The 12,212-nt window shown below is 55.9% G+C and overlaps 6 protein-coding genes across 6 annotated transcripts; 3 read left to right on the forward strand and 3 right to left on the reverse strand.

Moving 5' to 3' along the window:
- Positions 1 to 16: 16 nt before the first annotated feature.
- On the reverse strand, positions 17 to 850 carry CH63R_01459 (Spherulin-1A; the record flags this gene model as incomplete). The annotated part of the gene is made up of 1 exon (XM_018296434.1): positions 17 to 850. The coding sequence occupies one exon, from the start codon at positions 848 to 850 to the stop codon at positions 17 to 19; it is 834 nt and encodes a 277-aa protein (XP_018164796.1).
- Positions 851 to 2,623: 1,773 nt separating this feature from the next.
- Positions 2,624 to 3,112, reverse strand: CH63R_01460 (uncharacterized protein; the record flags this gene model as incomplete). The annotated part of the gene is made up of 2 exons (XM_018296435.1): positions 2,624 to 2,927; positions 3,045 to 3,112. The coding sequence occupies 2 exons, from the start codon at positions 3,110 to 3,112 to the stop codon at positions 2,624 to 2,626; spliced, it is 372 nt and encodes a 123-aa protein (XP_018164797.1).
- A 966-nt stretch (positions 3,113 to 4,078) lies between these two features.
- Positions 4,079 to 5,008, reverse strand: CH63R_01461 (TIM barrel metal-dependent hydrolase; the record flags this gene model as incomplete). The annotated part of the gene is made up of 1 exon (XM_018296436.1): positions 4,079 to 5,008. The coding sequence occupies one exon, from the start codon at positions 5,006 to 5,008 to the stop codon at positions 4,079 to 4,081; it is 930 nt and encodes a 309-aa protein (XP_018164798.1).
- Positions 5,009 to 6,727: 1,719 nt separating this feature from the next.
- On the forward strand, positions 6,728 to 8,653 carry CH63R_01462 (uncharacterized protein; the record flags this gene model as incomplete). Its single annotated transcript, XM_018296437.1, has 1 exon — positions 6,728 to 8,653. The coding sequence occupies one exon, from the start codon at positions 6,728 to 6,730 to the stop codon at positions 8,651 to 8,653; it is 1,926 nt and encodes a 641-aa protein (XP_018164799.1).
- Positions 8,654 to 9,758: 1,105 nt separating this feature from the next.
- On the forward strand, positions 9,759 to 10,197 carry CH63R_01463 (uncharacterized protein; the record flags this gene model as incomplete). The annotated part of the gene is made up of 2 exons (XM_018296438.1): positions 9,759 to 9,957; positions 10,037 to 10,197. The coding sequence occupies 2 exons, from the start codon at positions 9,759 to 9,761 to the stop codon at positions 10,195 to 10,197; spliced, it is 360 nt and encodes a 119-aa protein (XP_018164800.1).
- Positions 10,198 to 10,500: 303 nt separating this feature from the next.
- On the forward strand, positions 10,501 to 12,157 carry CH63R_01464 (Protein kinase; the record flags this gene model as incomplete). The annotated part of the gene is made up of 5 exons (XM_018296439.1): positions 10,501 to 10,907; positions 10,989 to 11,308; positions 11,376 to 11,677; positions 11,736 to 11,895; positions 11,952 to 12,157. 5 exons carry the CDS (start codon positions 10,501 to 10,503, stop codon positions 12,155 to 12,157), a joined length of 1,395 nt encoding a protein of 464 aa, XP_018164801.1.
- Between the last annotated feature and the right edge of the window lie 55 nt (positions 12,158 to 12,212).

The following is a 12,212-nucleotide window of genomic DNA, read 5'->3' on the forward strand; positions in this document are numbered from 1 at the left end:
ACTCGGTGTGGACTTTCTAAACAGAGCCAAAGATCTCGTTCAGGTCGCGCTTGGCGTTCCTCTTGATGCCGCACTTGTTCAGGCAGGCGTCGATGCCGAGGGCGATGTTGGCCGGGATGTGCTCGCGGAAGCTCTCGAGGTCGGCGCCGTCGACGGTCTGCACGCCGCCGAGGGTGGCGGAGACGACGTCCGGGCGGAGGTTGAAGAAGGCCTGGGCGACCTGCTCGACGCCTGGGTCGACGTCGTTGAAGCCGGCGACGAAGACGGCGTCCTCGCAGTCCGGGTTGAACTCTTGGTGGATGGCGCCCTGGGGGAAGACGGACATCTGGAAGGTGTCCATGGTGTTGGCGATGGGGTCGAGGCCGTTCTCGACGATGAAGTTGGTGACGAGGCGGCCCTTGACGACGACGTTGAGCTCGGTGGCGCGGTTGTGGACGTGGGCCGTGTTCATGCCGCAGGGGCCGAGGAAGGCGAGCGTCATGGCGGCGCCGTTGCCGATGAGGGCCGGGAACGTCTTGGCCGTGGCCGAGGTCGAGAAGCCGCCCTTGCCGCGGGACTCGGAGCCGGCGGGGGCACCGGCGTCGTTGAAGTCGAAGACGAAGTCGCCGGGCTGGTTGAGCAGGCGGACGCGCTCCTGCTGCGTCGGGGCCGTCATGAGCTTGGTGATGAGCTCCTGGTTGCCGGAGCGGGTGTTGACGGGGACGATGGGGGGGAGGACGTCGTCGATGGAGATGCCGGTGTTGGCTGCGGGTGCCGCCGAAGAAGTGCAGCTCGATGCGGGAGGGGCAGCCGGGGCAGCCAGGGCAGCCGCCGTGAAGAGGAGACCTGAGAGGATGGTGGAGGTGTGCATCTTGAGGGTGTTGCTGTTGTTCTAGTTGATAGAGAGAGAAAGTAAGGAAACGGACGTAAGAGAGATGTTGGAAAGATGATTGTTCTGCTTGTTGATGTTGATGTTTGTGTTGTGAGTGGTGATAGACAGAACAGTTAGAGGTGGTCTGAACATGATGATTATTATATGGATGAATGGTGATGTTCCAGAATCTCGTCACAAAGCGTCAACCTTTAGCCAGCCACGTCAAGAGTCTATTCTTGAACCTGGAGTTGCTGTCATCCGCGATGTGATCCGCAGCATCCTTCCGCTGATGTGCTTGGAATCATTCCATGGCCTAATGAAGATGGCACAGCCAACTGAGCAGTACGGATCGGGATAGCACTGCTGACAACGCTCGGCATGTCTTCCGGAACATTGCAAGTGTAGGATGGTAGCTCCATGTTTGTGCTGACAGCCAATGCTAGCGGGGGGCTGACGTCGGCGGTGCACGAGGGTGTCAGCCTCTCTTCCCAAGCTTCCTCAAGAGGCACTAAACTGCTGCTGGAGGAGGCAGGGGAGCCGTCCGTCAGCAGTCGGATTTGACTAGAGGCTCCAAGTAGGGCTGTGGGATTTTGAGTTTCTATTCTTGATCCCATCCTTCTTTTCCACGTGGTTTAAACATCACACGCAAGTTGATGGTATGAACCAGTTTCCCTTCTAATGTAAGCGTCTCGTCTTGCTGCCCCGACTAAGAAGACGTTCATTCACCTGGAACCCTCGCATGCAGTTTCTTTTCCATTCAGTGGACCCTAGGTCAAATGCCGATTATTTGACAACTGGCGGGTGAGTTGTAAAGTTGTTGTTCACCAAAACAGATCCTGTCTTGTGTTATTCCAATGTTATCACAATAGCATTGTGCCCGTTTTTCTTGACTTACTGTTTCCCTGGAGATGACTGCATGATTAGACATAATAGAAAGGTGGAAAAAAAGAATTGAAAAAAAAAAAAAAGACTGAATGAATCGCTTGACAAGCAGGGCAGATGACCAAGGTAAGGCGGTAAAGCTTCCCCCCCCCCCCCCCCCCCCCCCCTGCCACGCTTACTGTCCAATGACCCTGGATCTGGTGCGCGGTAGTGCTGACCGCACACCACATTAGGCTACAGTGATTCGATGATTCGACCTGCACAGCGGCGTGGCGCAGTAGTTGGCGACCCCGGGCTTTGAAGCTGCGGATACATAAGCCTGCATGCTAAATCCGTCCCGAGTGGAACGGGGCTGCAGGCTGAGCCACGTCGACCGGATCCGAGCTGCCTGCTTGCTTGTCTCTCGTCGTCTCAGTCTTTGGTGATCGTGCAAGAAATGCCAGACAAGAAGCTTCCATATCGAGGTTTTTGCTCCGCAGACATTCAAATTTCTAAAGAAACTGATGTAGATTATGGCTGGTAGCCTCCTGTTAGTGGGCAGAAACACCACGGCCGAGTCTCACCTGATGCCCACCGACACAGCTCAAAACCGGGACTCGCAAGTGTGACAATAGGTTTACATGGTTAACAATCATGAAATGTATGATAAGTGCAATGACGGAGGCTAATATTATCAACATGCCAAAATCCACCAAAATATCTTCTCGGGAGGGGCATCCGCTCCGGGGTTGTGAGATGGGTAAATAATTGTTACGTTGGTTACGGCGAAGGTATCAAACTATTGTGGTACTACAATCAGGCGACTCGCTCCGACGCGCTGCGGCAAAACGGCCTTCTGTCTCCATCACTCAAGCCCAAAGGTCAAGTTCCCTTACAGCAACGACGAGATCAACCCCACGGGCTGTACTTGACGCCCTCAAAATAAAAGTCTTGTCCCAGTCCTATCGTGTGAGCGACGACAACCACATATTCCATCGCGAGATAGAACAGCTCCTTGTACCAGGGGAAAACCCGAAGATCCATCGTATGCCGGGCAGTGTGTCGGTGATTTGCATCTTCCATGTGGTTCATAGACAATCCCAGGTCCTCCGGAGAGTCGTCGCGGAGCTCCTCGAGAAGTTGAGAGGCATTTTCGTCGGCACGATCTCGTGATCCGGGGTCGAGGTTTTGATGTCCTTGGCCGGCGTCCGTTCTACAACAGTCCGTGTTAATTCTCATTCCCCCCCTCAGACTCAACGATGGATCGATGCTTGGGCAAACACCGTACGCAGGCTTCCGATTGAATTTTGAGCATAGGGGCAAGACATACCTCAGGAAAGTCGACCATGAGCTTGGATCGAACGAATCGGTCTCGACGACATCCAAAAACCTCTTCATTTTGCCGCCTTCCATCGTAAGGTTGGTTTGTGAGGCGAGGCAAGGTGAAGAGCGAAAAGTTGAAAACTGCGGGTGTGAAGTCTAGGAAGGAGGGCAGAAGCTGTTTTTGCTTTGCAGGGCAGTGAGGTTGAGTCTCCGGGCTGGTATCCGTGATAGACGGTGACTCAAGGCCCAGAGGTGTATACAAACGGGCTGAGACTCAGTCGTTTGTTAGGTCTGTGTTTTTCTTTGCCCGGTTGTGTAACCTGCAAGACTGCGGCTTACAGACAAAGCAAACCAAGACATGTAGTTATCCATGAGGCTCAAAGGCTGCACATCATGTGCATAGAAGGCCGCATCAAGGTAACATGCGCTGCCTGGGCTTACACATGTCATCAGAGTAAAGTGTTGCAATTTAGTCAACCTATTCAGAAGCACCAAACGGAACATCTAGTAGCTCAAAACAGACTCTTGTCCTATCTATGAGGGAAAACCAGCTGTTGAAACCTCTCACTGTATCGACATCTCGCCTTAATAACTAGTCTGTGGATTCATAGGATGCAATCACTGGGGCAATAACAATTGCTAGCCCCCCTTTTTGCTCGCTGGGAGCTCCCAATTATGTGCCCTATAAGAACTGGATGGACTTTTGGACTAACTGCTGGATGTAAGAGGCTCATTCCCTCTCGAATCCCTGCCGACGTATTATATTACTCGCCCTCAGCCTACCCATCTGCCTTGCTGTGTAAAGAAAATGCTTGCCAGGGTCTGCGGAATCACATGAGGATTTTCTCAACTGGCGCAACGGCTATTCACTGTCGCGACAGGTTGAGTTCTAAGTAACTGTGCTCTGGGCTTGCTGGCATTCCAGTAGATAGATATGTTGAAGGATGGTGTCAGTAGCTAGGCGTCTGTCCGCATGTCACTCGTGTACTGCTCCCATCGGATTGTGGTCATCTGTTGCGGCTCGAGGGAAACTCGCTCTTTTCAAACGTCCCATAGGCCCCTCGCATTGCCTCGGAAAAGCTTCTCCCGCAGCTCGTCGTCCCCGTCACACCACTCGGCGACCTTGTCCATGAACGGCTTCGCATCCCACCCCCACCACTTGGTATGGGGCCAGTCCGAGCCGAACACGACGCCGTCCCCGTTCCGCATGCGGAAGAGGGCCTTGGCCAGCGACTCCAGGTCGGAGAAGCTCGCATCTTTGGAGAAAAGGTACGGTGCCGAGATCTTGACGTAGACGCGCGGGTCCTCCATCATGCGTTTCAGCGCATCCCAGCCCGGCTGCTTGGCCGGGTTCAACGGCAGTAGCGCCGGGGAACCGAAGTGTTCGAGCACCAACTTCACCCCGAGTTCGGACACCAGCGGCTCGACGTGATCGAGGACCTCCATGTCGGCGTACAGCCCGATCGACCACGTTTTCAACGGCCGCAGTCTCTCGGCGTACCTGCGCAACACGGTCTGGATTTCGGTCTTGGAGAGCACGGTGTTGGACGATCGGAGGTTGACCCGGACGCCCCGCACACCGAGATCGTGCCACTGCTGTAGGGTATGGGAGTCGATGCGTTCCGGGTCGAACGCGACGACGCCGCGACCTCTGGTGGGCCCGACGTCCTTGAGAGACTCGAGCACCCACGTGTTATCGTTGCCGTACATGGACAGCTGGACGAACACCAGGTTCGGCAGCCCGAGTCGTTCAGCGTTTTGGAATGCTTGGTTTATGGTTGCTTCCTGAGGGGGCTTGACGCTGGCGGGGAACGGAAACTTTTGGGGGTCGATGATGTGGACGTGGCTGTCCCATGACCCTTCTGGAGGAGGGGTGGGTTTGAACGAGGAGTTGAAGACCCGATGTTGACATGACTCAAAGAGACCGGGGAGAACCCGGCGGTTAATGGGCTTGGTTGACAGAGAGGCCATGGCGGGCCGCCCTGACAACGCGCGAGAGCGCAGGCGGCCGATTGTTGGCAGCATCGTGAACAGACGCTATTAATGTGATCGTTGAAGATGGGTCTGGTATCATGTGTCGTATGAAGTAGAGGTGGATTGTGGGACCCGTAGATCCATATAGGCCGCAGATAGACACACGGAGAAGTTCATGAAGAATCCATCTGACCAACTTGAAGAATGACGAGTGCTCTGACAGATGGGAATCCCCGGATCAGTTATCGGGCCGCATGTGCATACCCGAGAACCAGCCGAGGTCATTTCATAGGTTTCGGTTCTCTGACTTTATGGCACTCGCTATTCAATCAGAGACTGATTTTATCAGCCGGAAGCGGTGATGTTTGTGCTTGCTTCTCTCTCCCAAGTTTCTCTTGAAAAATAATCATGGGTGCTTGCCCTCATTGCAAATGTAATACTTGCGATAGCTTCATGACTAGGAAGCAACCCAGATTAAGCAGTCGAGCTAAGTGTCACACCTCGCCTCAATTTAGTTCATTAGTTCAGAGGGGGGAATGGCAAAATAAGGCAGTTGTCGTTTAGTGCAGGTTCAATGCAAAAGCTGAAAGGGAATGCGCTTTTTGATCCAGCTCAGTTTTGTCTCTAGATTAGCAACGTTGTAAGAGAGGTGCAAGTGATGTGTTGCGCCGTATAAATTAAGTTCAGGTAGGGAGCGGAGAGAATATTCCATGCTACCCCCTCAACTTTCGGGGGTTGTTCATAGTTTGTCAACTCGGAGTTGTCGTAACTCCCTCCCATCAAGGTGCTGGTAGGAAATCCAGACAAGTCACCCGCGTTCAAAGCGAGTCTACCGCAACCAATGGCTTGTTTCCTTAGGCGAGGCCAAGAAACCATACTATGGTAAGTCGTGATGGTCCAAAATGGGGGGTTGGAAGCAGAATCTTGGCCTGCTGCTTGATTGGAGTTGCTCGGCACCTTGTGCCGACATCCCTGTGTTCTTCCTTCATTGCAGGTAGTACTGTCATCCGGCCGTGAACTTGAGGAGAACTTAAGAAGACATGGAGGCATGGGTGAGTCGTTGCATTCTGTTAAATGGCTTAACGATAGTTCACAACTACTGGCAATTACCTAGTAGATACGGACACTCGAGCAACACCGGTATCCCGCCATCTTGCAACTGGGAACGAGCAGACTGCCGCCAGAGCACCAAGTTCATGGGGGAGGGATGAAACTATCGAATCCAACTGCCATGTGATTGGACAAGCAAGTATTCAAACCCATCTCACGTGCCGACTCGATTGGTCCCTCCCGAGTTGCCAAGGAGATCCGGGAATGGTGGCTGCAGGGGCTATTCAGCTTTGGGCGATCATCTCGTCGGCACCACGCAATGCCTGCAGCGGCAACGCTCTTTGCGGCGCGGAAAAAGAAGGTGAACACGTCCGACGGGATAATAGCTCATGTGGCCTCATACCCCCCATCCCTTTTGATCAACGGCCTCAAGCTTGATTCGCAATGGAGCATGAAATTCCCGAGCATGCACATCAGGCAGGCTATGTATTATGTGTCACGTTTGTCTGAACGCATCTTTGCTCCTTCACTCTTCATCTTCTTCTCCTCTTAAAGCACGTGAACCACCTGGAACCTAGCACAGGGCCGCCCGTCTTCAAGGGCGCGCAAGGCTAACCCCCCCGAGTCGTCTATCTATCGCTGCTTGTCAATGCCACCACCGCAGTCATGTCGAACCGGATCTACACCGGGGTCTGGACCGACTGGAGCCTCGGCCGGGTCACCGGCACGACCATCACCCTGTCGGCCCGCGACGGCGGGCTCCTCCTCGCCTTCATCGCCATCTTCGTCACCGTCATCGCCGCGCGGTTGTGGCGCTCGCTGACCTTTGTGTGCCACCAGGTCCTCGCCTCCGGCGGCAAGCACGACGGCTTGCACTACCAGCGCCAGGTCATCCTCCGCAACATCCCCGCGCCGGTGCCGGCGACGTGGCTGTTCCTCCAGCAGGCGTGGCACTGGCGCGGCCGGGCGGACCGGCCGCTCCTCCGGACGGTGCCGTGGGCCGTCTGCGGGTTCCTGTACGCCGTCCTCCTCGGGCTCGCCGCCGTCTTCTCGTCCAAGGTGTCCGAGAGCGCCACGCGGTTCCGGCTGCTGGAGGCGGCGGACTGCGGCATGTTCGTGCCGGAGGGCCGGGACGCCCTCCAGCAGAAGAACGCCTACGACAACTCCCTCGCCGCCGTCTACTCGCGACAGTGCTACGGGGGCCACGAGAACGACGTCTCGCCGGCCGCCTCGTGCGGCACGCTACCCGTCCCCTCGATCCGCTGGACCAACGCCTCGGTCGAGTGCCCTTTCGCGGACGAGGTCTGCATGGGCAAGTCGTTCCGGATGGAGACGGGCATGGTCGACTCCCACACCCACCTGGGCATCAACGAGCAGGAGCAGAACCGGGTCCAGTACTGGCGGGAGACGGACTGCGCGCCCCTCGTCAGCCAGCGGGGGTTCTCGCGGTTCCTCAACGGCACCGAGGCGCGCGAGCTCGGCTGGGACGACGACGTGCTCATCAAGTACTTCTACGGCGGCATAGGCGCGCAGAACTACACCCACATCTACAACACGTACGGCGAGAGCACGCAGATCGGCTACTCGACCTGGGTCATCTCCAACGACCCCTCGAGGAACGCCAGCCTGTGGCGCCCCATCGAGGCCCTGGCGCTCGACCACCGGGACCTCACGCTGCTCCTGATCGCGCCCAACTCCATCGTGCACCTGCAGCCCAACGACGACCCGGTCTTCGGGGCCCACATACCCGTGGACCTGTCCGACGGCAGCACCGTCTACCGCGCCGACCGGTACGCGAGCCCCGTCGCCTGCGCGGACCGGCACCGGATCTGCAACCCGAACAACGGCGTCTGCACGGCGCCGCAGGGGGCCGCCGACTTGGTGCGCAACGCCCGGGCGCCGGAGGTCGGCCTCAACGCGGCGCAGGTGGCGGCGGTCGACCGCATCGGCTTCTTCGTCACGAGCTCGACGTTCCACCAGCTCATCTGGACGCGCACGCAGAGCTACCTCAAGGCGCAGGAGCTCGTCGCCGAGCTCCTCCAGCTCCCGCTGCCCTCGGACCAGTGGCAGATCGAGATGGGGTCGCTGTTCGCCGAGAACCTGGCCAAGCTGCAGCACCAGATGGCCGAGTACGTCACGGGGCCGTCGATCGCCGTCCCCGGCGCCGTGAACAGGGCCTGGGAGGCGTTGGAGGCGATGCCGGACGACGTCCGCGCGGCCCACGAGGACATGTGCCACAGGCAGAGGACCCGGGACGCGCAGGGGACGCTCAACTTCTCCGTCCTCGGCCTCGCCATGCTGCTGGGCCTCGGGTCGCTCTTCATCGCCTTCTCGTACGTGCTGGAGCTCGCGACGCAGCTCCTGCAGCGGGCGACGGGCCTCGGCGTGCACAAGGCGAGGCGGTGGGAGCGCGACGAGAACCTGCAGGTCATGCGGATGCTGTTCGAGGCCAAGGACGCCGGCGTGTGGAGGGGCTCGACGGACTCGTTCCCGACGACCGAGTCCAGGGACTATTTCGAGTGGGACGGCGACGCCCTCGGGCAGCACGCTCGCTACACGACCCTGGTGCACGAGAATTACGACAAGAGTTAGGGACTAGATTGGACGTTGACGAGTCGTGATTCGCATTGGTCTGCACTAACGCGAGACAAGTTGTATAGTCTGTAATGTTCACGTCAATTCAAGGTCTTGTAATCAAGTCTGGAGGCAAGTTGTGCTGAAGACCTGCAATCTCCTGCTCCTTTTCTGGCATCCCGAGGGAGCCAATTTTGCTCTCGGTATTGATTCCCTAAACGTTGCCTTTCAGCGTCAGATACCGCACGCACCCTGGCGTTGCAACAGAAGCTTTTTGTCAACACCATTAGAGTTACTGACTCATCGATGTGGTTCTGCTTAGTTGGAAGCAAAGAGGTGTCTTGATACTCGGCGCCTGACAAGCCGGGCGTTCGGCACATCGGACCCAATGTTGGAAGATCAAATTCCTCCTCAGCACAAGTCACCCGATAAAGGGGTCTCTACACAGTAACATGCTACCTACGATTCGCGTTCAGCCGTGTAACGTGTCTCGTCCTTCTGTTTCTGCTGTTTCTGCTGTTGCGCTGTTAAACCTGCTTTCGACCATCGTCGAGGTCGGTGCGGCATGTTAGCCGCCTGCGGCCAACCGGACCCCAATGTGGTTCTACGACGGCATGACCTATTCCGCGTGCCCCCCCATACCTATCGCCCCTTGTCACAACTGCGCGCCATGCCTTGGCTTCCAGGACAGGAGGAGGTGCACGACTGTCGACGCGCGCGCCTTGTGAAACTCTATTAATAGGTGTGGCCTTACACCCACACACATGCTTCTGTTGGGATGAATGAGCATCGACACAAGAGGGATTTCTGAGCAGCTTCAAACCCAGATTTCTCCACTTTCTCGATGCCGTCAGTGACGTGACAAGCGCCTGATGCAAGCAAGCGCTGTTTGTGTGATACGGCAGCACTGGGGATCCAGCCACAGAGGGTGCGCGCGTATTTGCGATCGATGTTATCTGTCTGTGTGTCTGGTCATCACGCCGTCTTTTTAAAATGATGATCACCCAAATGGATTGGCTTCTCTTCGGTCAGTCCTGTCACCATTTTGTTGCTGATCAGGGCAAATTCCGGTCTCAGTTTCACTTGTCTCACTTATCTACTGTCCTCTTCGATCACAACTACAATGCAGAGAACCGGGCCACTCTTGGTCAAGTACGGCGGCTCGACTCCTCTGGGGACCCTTCCCACGGCATTCAAATCAGCGGTCGAGACGGTCAGCAAAACCATCGAGGGCGACATAAGTCCAAAATCTCAACATCTAGTTTTCCTGCAAATCCTGATTTTTCGACATAGTATCCCAAGGTCACAGAAGCCAGAATCCAGTAAGTCTGGACAGTAGCTATGGAGAAAACCAGAATGTCATTTGCATAGAACTGATGCCAGTGTTTTGGTGATGCAGAGGCTCCGTTCCTCACAAGTCTCACAAGGACAAGGACGATGACAAGGACGTGATCACCGTAAGCTATCACACAGAGAAGGGAACCCGTGTTACCTCGGTCCATGTTCACGAAGACAACACCTGGAAAGAATTCCCGTCTCGCAACGCCAGCAAGGGGAGGTGATTGAGATGCAGCAATGCTGGCTGTGAGCGATGGAGGTTGGATACGCACGCAGTAGCTTAGCGGAGGACACCGCTCTCAAGACTTGTGCCCCGTACATCTTTCAATACACAAGATGGTCACCAAGAACAGCATTGAAGCCCCTCAGTGAAGACAGCGAATATGATATCACTCTCTTTGGATGAACTATGCCAATATTCCCTTATTGGTCTAGGTGGCGCGCGCTTCCGATCTCGACTTTGATTGGCTGAAAACAGTGTGGCGAGTGTGCATCCGGCTCCACCTCAAAGGTAACTCAGCTCCGCAATGTCTTTCTATTCTGATCTCATCCGCCCTTCTGACAGTTACAACTCACTACACGTTCCGACCGTGAGGGTAATGATGCAGCGAATAAGAACAGGCCGCATTTTCGCTCTGTCCTTCTTGCGGCCTGGAAGAACTGGTCGTTCTTCGTTCAGTGTCAGCCCCCACCGACTTCAGTTGCCTGTGTTCGTTGCCGCAAAGACGATGTCTACCCAGATTCATACCTTTCCAAACGATGGTTTCGAAAGACTCCCAGTCCACATTCAAGTAGAAGAAGAAACGGTGCCAGACTACAAGCCCGAGAGGTTCTATCCCGTCCGAATTGGCGAGGTGTTCTGCTCCCGGTATCAGGTCGTCGCGAAGCTGGGGTTTGGCACCACTTCGACTGTCTGGCTGTGCCGAGACGTCAGGTATGTACATACATACATGCTCTCCCATGCCGTCCCGGACTTATTAGTGTTTCGATATTTGCTAAAGAAGCTGATGAACAGGGAGAACACTTTTCACTCACTAAAGGTATGTATCACGGGGGAAGACTCCTCCAACGAGGCGGCCGTCTCCCAACGCATCCAATCCATCGACGCCGAGCACCCCGGCAAGGAGCGTTTGCGGGTGGCTCTGGACACCTTTCAGGTCGCGGGACCGCATGGCTCTCATCGGTGCATGGTCTTCGCTCCCCTCGGTCTCACGTACACGACCTTCCGGAATCTTTTCCCCAACAACGCTCTGAACAAGGACATCTTGCAGCAAAGCCTGCTCATGGTTCTGTTGGGCCTGGACTTCCTGCACCAGGTGGGCATTGTCCACACCGGTATACCCCCTCTCACCCGTCGTTGCGTTTCGTTGGTTCTGGACGCCGAAACTGAGAAGTATTCCAGACTTATCGCCCAACAACGTTCTCCTCGGCGTGGAGGACGTCAGTGTATTTTCCAAGATCGAACTGGCGGAGCTGCAGAGCCCGTCACCGCGCAAGGTCCTTGATGATCGAGTGATCCATCTTTCATACACAATGCCCATTACCCCCGGCGCCCCGGTCATTACGGATTTCGGGGCCGCGCGCCTGGGGGATCCGGGCCAGAAGCACTCGGGCGACGTTATGCCCGGGGTTTATCGAGCCCCCGAGGTCGTGCTCGGCATGGAATGGGACTCCAAAATCGACATTTGGTCAGTCGGGGTCATGGTAGGGAGAGCGAGTCTCGAATAAGGAGGTGTAATCCCTACTGACGTGTTGAACCCAGATCTGGGATCTCTACGAAGGGGGCCGTCTCTTCCGCGCCGTAAGGGATGGGCATCTGCACGACGAACAGCATCTCGCGGAGATGGTCTCTCTCATGGGCCAACCACCGAAGAAGTTCTTGGAACGAAGCACAAAGTCTCGTCAGTTCTGGGACCAAGAAGGTAAGTCTGGGTGTAAGCCCTTGATTCGCATGAGCGAAGTGTCTCACCACATATAGGCAACTGGATCGGGTCAACACCGATTCCCGACCAGACCCTCGAGGGGCGCGAGAGGCAACTAAAAGGTAGAGACCAGCAGCTGCTACTCGCTCTGGTGAGGAAGATACTGCGGTGGGATCCAGATGAGAGGCCATCCGCGGAGGAGCTATTCGAAGACGAGTTCCTGATCCAGTATAGAGGAGGTGAAGACGGGTCTGGTCCATGACGAGATATCACCCTAGTTATTGCTGACGCTTTTACCGAAGCGCTTGTGAAACTAC

Source organism: Colletotrichum higginsianum, chromosome 1 (genome assembly GCF_001672515.1).
Source record: "Colletotrichum higginsianum IMI 349063 chromosome 1, whole genome shotgun sequence".
NCBI lineage: Eukaryota > Fungi > Ascomycota > Sordariomycetes > Glomerellales > Glomerellaceae > Colletotrichum > Colletotrichum higginsianum.